General features: G+C 35.2%; 1 protein-coding gene and 1 long non-coding RNA gene across 2 annotated transcripts; one reads left to right on the forward strand and one right to left on the reverse strand.

The window, feature by feature from the left end:
• Positions 1 to 736: 736 nt before the first annotated feature.
• On the reverse strand, positions 737 to 2,371 carry LOC135798994 (WD repeat-containing protein 89). The gene is given in 5 exon segments (XM_065312005.1): positions 737 to 1,065; positions 1,122 to 1,541; positions 1,544 to 1,796; positions 1,857 to 2,065; positions 2,143 to 2,371. Coding segments are annotated over 4 exon segments (1,128 nt in total). The 5' UTR covers positions 2,051 to 2,065; positions 2,143 to 2,371; the 3' UTR covers positions 737 to 804.
• A 156-nt stretch (positions 2,372 to 2,527) lies between these two features.
• Positions 2,528 to 7,689, forward strand: LOC135798995 (uncharacterized). Its single transcript, XR_010549850.1, has 3 exons — positions 2,528 to 3,089; positions 3,164 to 3,207; positions 5,991 to 7,689. It is a non-coding gene; the product is annotated as an uncharacterized lncRNA (long non-coding RNA).

The following is a 7,689-nucleotide window of genomic DNA, read 5'->3' on the forward strand; positions in this document are numbered from 1 at the left end:
TTTTTATCTCTTTTAGTTTACGAGATATTCGCAATCGAAAGAAACTCGAAAAATGAAAATGTCATTTTACACTTTTAAACACGCTTTCAGAACTTTTACAGCACGAATTTTAATTTATTTCTTGTCTTATCTTATAGAGAATTTTCCGTAGATTAAGAATTTTCAATCCGCACCTTTCTATCACTTTTAGTTTACGAGATATTCGCAATCGAAAGAAACTCAAAAATTGAAAATGTCAATTTTTATTACTTTGAACACGATTTCAGAACTTTTACAGCACGAATTTTAATTTATTTCTTGTCTTATCTTATAGAGAATTTTCCGTTGATTAAGAATCTTCAATCCGTTCCTTTCTATCACTTTTAGTTTACGAGATATTCGCAATCGAAGGAAACTCGAAAAATGAAAATGTCATTTTACACTTTTAAACACGATTTCAGAACTTTTACAGCACGAATTTTAATTTATTTCTTGTCTTATCTTATAGAGAATTTTCCGTTGATTAAGAATCTTCAATCCGTTCCTTTCTATCACTTTTAGTTTACGAGATATTCGCAATCGAAAGAAACTCGAAAAATGAAAATGTCATTTTACACTTTTAAACACGATTTCAGAACTTTTACAGCACGAATTTTAATTTATTTCTTGTCTTATCTTATAGAGAATTTTCCGTAGATTAAGAATCTTCAATCCGTTCCTTTCTATCGCTTTTAGTTTACAAGATAATTGCAAAAACTTAATTTAAACAACTTTTATTTCAGTTAAAAATCAATGAACACATAACACATTCCTTAAATTGTATTCTTAGCTTATACAATCCAACTTCCACACGTCAATGATACCCTTCTCGCCACCAGTCATCAATATCCTACTTTGAGGATCAAAACGTGCGCTCCTAACTCTCTGCGAGTTTCCTCTACAGTCAAACAAAGGTCGTAATTGTTTCCCATCCACTGCCAATGCTCTCAAACATTCGCCATCCTTAAAATTCGAACCAAACAAAATAACAGGCTGTTCCTTGTCAACAAAACACCCAGCCACATAGTTATAATCATCGCATTTCCTCTAAAAACAGATAAAAATTAATACTTTGCAATAATATCACTAGTTAATTGAATTACTTTAATATGTTGACTTAGAATCTCCCGCTTGAAGTCGCCATACGGCGTCGCATCTTCCAACCGCCACATCTGTACATTATGCGTATGTGTAGCACAAAATACTTCTTCATTACACCACGCAATCTGCTCCACTGATGATTCAGTATTCAAACACTCCGTGAGCGCATCATCTTCGCTCGCCTCCTTTAAGTTGTACATGTTAATCAGTCCATCTGTTGATGCTGATAACAGCTTGTTTCTGTCTTCAGCATGGAACTTAACTTGCATTACATCATCAGTGTGACTCTCCCAATAGGCTCCCAGAAGATTCGCATTTCGCACGTCCCAGAAGAGAACGAACGCGTCCGCGTCGAATAATTCAGTGCCAGCAGTTACCAATTTGTTATCTGGTGAAACATCAAAACTTAGAAATGTTTTGTTTCATTTTTATCATTCACAGTTGAGTCAATGAATTCACTCACTGGTTTCTCAGGTGTCCTCAAATCATATAATTTAATATTTGCTTTAGAACAAGCAATGTATACCAAATTACTGTCCATTGGTGCAAATTTTGTGCCTACACATTCTTCTTCAGCAGCTAAATTTAATTCATTTGTTTTAGCAAGCTGTGATCCAGACAATTTTAAGATATCTACTGATGTATTTGATGCAATTACAATTGAAGGATCTGTTTCCCTGTAAAAATGCAATATTGAGGTATTTATGAGCTTTTAAATAAAAATAAAGTTTTGTTACCTTGTTGCATCCAAGTGTAAGATATACTTTTTGTCAGAAAATATCTTTTTGGACGTCAACAATGTGCATGGCTTATTAAAAACGGATTGCAGTTCTTCATACGTGCATGTATCTCCATCAAAAGTCCAATCTTCATCATAATTATCGCCGTTTGTAATATTTATTTTCAATGCTTTGGAGGTTTTGGATGTCATGATTGTTGCTCTAACCTACGTTTCAACAAAATAAATCAAATTATTTGAAAGAAAGGCAATGGAAGAAGGCAAATGAATTGCAATGATCGTACCTGAGACCTGTTTTGTGAAATATGTAGTACTCTACCAAACCTCACATGAAACACGAGGTATTTTAAGTATTAATTAAACGAGACTTGTCGGTTAATATCAAAACACGTGCTGCAAATGCAAACAATTTCAAGGTCAACCCACTTGTGGTATAATTTGAATATTTAAATCATAAGTCTACAATGGGTCTGTTGGTGTACTTCGCAGACTCAATTAATGAAATGTTAATTGACAATATGTACTGCATACAAAAGTGGAAACACGTGGAAACATTAATTATTGATTATTATAGTTTAAATTGTGGGAGTTGTATCTGTCGCATTCATAGATGGCACTGGGATGCCAGTTATACGGCTTATTTTTATATTTATCGACAAACGTGGGCACGAGAATAGTTTTGTATACAATGCTGTTATCTGCATTCGGTGTAAATTCGGTGTAAACAACGTTTTTAACGCATGTGTCCCGCGCGCTGTCTCCTAGCATCGCATCAACTTGCTGCATGCAGTGAAGTTTCGCACAAGGTCGTGTGTATTCGACGCCGTCTTTGCGCACCTCTTGTTTTCTTATCATATACTGTTCCGTCGTTGTTTACGCAGTTTCGGCATGCACTATCGGTGGAATGCAGCCAGTTTCGTGCCGGTCGCTGATTAATCGAGTCGTGTTTTGAGAGACTTATATCGGTTATTCGGACTTCAATATTCTAAATTTGTGTTATACTCGAAGATCAATCGACTATTTATTTGTACTTTGCGACTATAGTAATTTGTTTAATGTTTGGAAATGCCGGTTTTTGATCGCGTTTGTTGTGTACATTACAAGTCACGTGATAGTGGATTTGATAACATTCTTCACTCGGCGTTGTGTTTGGTGTCGGTAACTAAATTAAACGCATATATATCGCCGCCATGTTGATTCTCATCATTAAGATCTGTCTTATCCGGCTCGTGTAAGTATTTTTTAACTAAACAGCACTGATTGTTTATTTTGTGTTGATTATTAATTATAACATAATTCGTTTAGTTACAGCACTCGTTGTGCCTGGCAGTCCGATAAGCTGTAGGCTGGTAAGTTTATAATTCAATTATATTATCTGGTCAAATTTAAATTTGTTGTTTATAAACAAGTTTTCTATTTATCACGTACTACCTACCTGCAGGGCAAGGTGAGGGGGTCAACTGGGATTAATTCCCCGGGACCCGGCTGATCGCTCTTAAATCGCAAACACAATGAGCAAAAAATTAACGATTGTCGGGGCCAGCGGACTTTCCCCGGGGCCCGCACTTGCTCTCGACGGCCCTGCCTGCCTGTGACACAAATTTGACGACAGACACGGTCGGACACAATTAGGAGATATTCACACTAAAAAAAAAAAAAAAAAAATTACACATATAGTCACGTTTTTGGTCCTTTTCTTCCACGTAATTAAATTATTTTAAATTCTTATCTAATGCAGAATTTTCAAATCATTTATAACTTTTAATCCGTTGGTCGCTATCGGTTTTAGTTTAAAAGATATGCACTATTATCGTTTATTGACTCCAATATGTCAAGAACGTTGATTTTTCCTTGTTTATTTAGTTATATTGCAAATAATTGCCATTGTATAGTTGAGTTTCATTTGGTTTACCGTAGCAGGGAGTTGATAGAAGTGACTCGTGTTCAAGGTATCGTATGAGGGTAGCGGTAGAAGAGACTCGTGTTCAGGGCACCGTATGAAGGTAGCGGTAGAAGTGACTCGTGTTCAGGGCACCGTACGCGGATAATTTGCTCATTTTTTATGAATTAAAATTTTATGTCTTGGATTTTGAATCCAAGCTTATCTGATAAAGAATTGTTCATAGATTAAGACGCTGCGATCAGATCCTATTTATCTCTTTTAGTTTACGAGATATTCGCGATTGAATAAAATGGGCAAAAATTGCAAAATGTCACTTTTTAGCACTTTTAGTCGCGTTTTTCGACCTTTTACTGTAGGAAATATAATTATTTTATATTTTTATCTGATAGACAATTTTCCAATCTTTCATAATCAACAATTCGTGGGTTGCTATCTCTTTTAGTTTAAGAGATATGAATTTTTGAAAATCGTCGAAAAAAAGTATCAAGCACCCCCCCTTGGCAATTTTTTTCTTAAGATTGAAAATTTCATCTCTCAGATTTCTGTTTTAACTATCCTATCTGATAGAGATTGGTCCGTAGATTAAGACGCTGCGATCAGATCTTATTTATCTCTTTTAGTTTACGAAATATTCGCGATTGGATAAAATGGCCAAAACTTGCGTTTTACGACCTTATACTGTAGGAAATATAATTATTTTATATTTTTATCTGATAGACAATTTTCCAATCTTTCATAATCAACAATTCGTGGGTAGCTATCTCTTTTAGTTTAAGAGATATGAATTTTTGAAAATCGTCGAAAAAAAGTATCAAGCACCCCCCCTTGGCAATTTTTTCTTAAGACTTAAAATTTCATCTCTCAGATTTCCCTTTTAACTATCCTATCTGATAGAGATTGGTCCGTAGATTAAGACGCTGCGATCAGATCTTATTTATCTCTTTTAGTTTACGAGATATTCGCGATTGAATAAAATGGGCAAAACTTGCAAAATGTCACTTTTTAGCACTTTTAGTCGCGTTTTTCGACCTTTTACTGTAGGAAATATAATTATTTTATATTTTTATCTGATAGACAATTTTCCAATCTTTCATAATCAACAATTCGTGGGTTGCTATCTGTTTTAGTTAAAGAGATATGAATTTTCAAAAATCGTCGAAAAAAAGTATCAAGCACCCCCCCCCTTGGCAATTTTTTTCTTAAGAATTAAAATATCATCTCTCAGATTTCCGTTTTAACTAGCTTATATTATAGAGAATAGTCCGTAGATTAAGACGCTGCGATCGGATCTTAATTATCTCTTTTAGTTTACGAGATATTCGCGATTGAATAAAATGGGCAAAAATGGAAAAATGTCACTTTTTAGCACTTTTAGTCGTGTTTTTCGACCTTTTACTCTAGGAAATATAATTATTTTATATTTTTATCTGATATAGAATTTTCCAATATTTTATAATCAACAAATCGCTGGTAGCTATCGTTTTTAGTTTAAGAGATATTAATTATCAAAAATCGTCGAAAAAAAGTATCAAGCACCCCCCCCCCTTGGCAATTTTTTTCTTAAGAATTAAAATTTCATCTCTCAGATTTCCGTTTTAACTATCCTATTTTGTTGAGAATAGTCCGTATCAAATTGCTGATTGCAGCGAAATCTAGATTAGTTTAGATCACAGGTGATGTGCCAATTGCAAATTCGCGCAGAAGGTCGCGTGCTTTCGACGCACCCTCTTTGCGCACCGCTTATTTTCTTATCATATACTGTCCCGTCATTGTATACACGGCAAGCACTGTCGGTGGATTGCAGCCAGTTTTGTGCCAGTCGCTGATTAATCCAGTCGTGTTTTGAGATACTTATATCGTTTATTCGGACATCAATATTCTAAATTTGTGTTATACTCGAAGATCAATCGACTATTGATTTGTACTTTGCGACTAAAGTAATTTGTTTACTGTTTGGAAATGCCGGTTTCTGATCGTGTTTGTTATGTATATTACAAGTCACGTGATAGTGGATTTGATAACTTTCTTCACTCGGCGTTGTGTTTGGTGTTACTAAATTAATCGGATGTATATCGCCCCCATGTTGATTCTCATCATTAAGATAGATCTATCAGGCTCGTGTCAGTTTTTTTTATCTAAGGAGCACATAATTTACGTTGTGTTGATTGTTAATTGGAACATAATTCAATTTTATGAAGTATTTTTGTTTTAATTTATGTTTTCGTTTAGTTACAGCACTCGTTGTGCCTCACAGTAGGATAGGCTGTACACTGGTAAGTTTATAATTAAATTATATTTTTCAGTCAAATTTGCATTAGCTGTATATAGCAGGAATTGTAGTGTTTTTAGTATAACATGCGAACCCGGCGTCATAATACGTTCAGAACCATTTTCTTAGATTCGGAATTTAATTTTGTATCACCCTGTATTTGAATTTATTTCAACAAAATGCCGTAGTGCGAGGAATATTGAAAGTTGTGTGTATGCGCAGTAGTACTCGTTGCTTTAGGTATTGTAGTTTTTTCCGAATAACACGCGAACGGGGTGCCATAATAACTTCGGAATAATTTTCCCTGATGCGGAATTTAATTATGTATCTCCCTGTATTAAACTTTATTGCGAGAAAATTCTGTAACGCGAGTTATATCGAAAGTTGTGCGTGTGCGCAGTAGTACTCGTTGCTTTAGGTATTGTAGTTTTTTCCGAATAACACGCGAACGGGGTGCCATAATAACTTCGGAATAATTTTCTCTGATGCGGAATTTAATTATGTATCTCCCTGTATTAAACTTTATTGCGTGAAAATTCTGTAACGCGAGTTATATCGAAAGTTGTGCGTGTGCGCAGTAGTACTCGTTGCTTTAGGTATTGTAGTTTTTTCCGAATAACACGCGAACGGGGTGCCATAATAACTTCGGAATAATTTTCCCTGATGCGGAATTTAATTATGTATCTCCCTGTATTAAACTTTATTGCGAGAAAATTCTGTAACGCGAGTTATATCGAAAGTTGTGCGTGTGCGCAGTAGTACTCGTTGCTTTAGGTATTGTAGTTTTTTCCGAATAACACGCGAACGGGGTGCCATAATAACTTCAGAATAATTTTCCTGATGCGGAATTTAATTATGTATCTCCCTGTATTAAACTTTATTGCGAGAAAATTCTGTAACGCGAGTTATATCGAAAGTTGTGCGTGTGCGCAGTAGTACTCGTTGCTTTAGGTATTGTAATTTTTTCCGAATAACACGCGAACGGGGTGCCATAATAACTTCGGAATAATTTTCCCTGATGCGGAATTTAATTATGTATCTCCCTGTATTAAACTTTATTGCGTGAAAATTCTGTAACGCGAGTTATATCGAAAGTTGTGCGTGTGCGCAGTAGTACTCGTTGCTTTAGGTATTGTAGTTTTTTCCGAATAACACGCGAACGGGGTGCCATAATAACTTCGGAATAATTTTCCCTGATGCGGAATTTAATTATGTATCTCCCTGTATTAAACTTTATTGCGAGAAAATTCCGTAACGCGAGTTATGTTGAAAGTTGTGTGTGTGCGGCGTAGTACTCGTTGCGCTTGCAACTGTAGTTTTTTTATTATTACACGCAAATGCGGTGTCACAATAACTTCGGAATAATTTTGCCTGATGCGGAATTTAATTATGTATCTCCCTGTATTAAACTTTATTGCGAGAAAATTTTGTAACGCGAGTTATATCGTAAGTTGTGCGTGTGCGCTGTAGTACTCGTTGCGTTGGGTATTGTAGTTTTTTCCGAATAACACGCGAAAGCGGTCTCACAGTGAGTTCGGATGAATTTTCTCCGCTGCAGAATTTAATTCCGTATCTCGCTATTGATGATGATTCCATATACGATTAAATGAATTTAGAACATTTTGAAGCTGTTATTTATATCATTTTTGGTAATTTTAT

This window comes from Atheta coriaria, unplaced genomic scaffold (assembly GCF_025399875.1).
Source record: "Atheta coriaria isolate IRGN ID8LTWV9N9 unplaced genomic scaffold, Caltech_Dcor_3.1 hic_scaffold_9_pilon, whole genome shotgun sequence".
Classification (NCBI taxonomy): domain Eukaryota; kingdom Metazoa; phylum Arthropoda; class Insecta; order Coleoptera; family Staphylinidae; genus Dalotia; species Dalotia coriaria.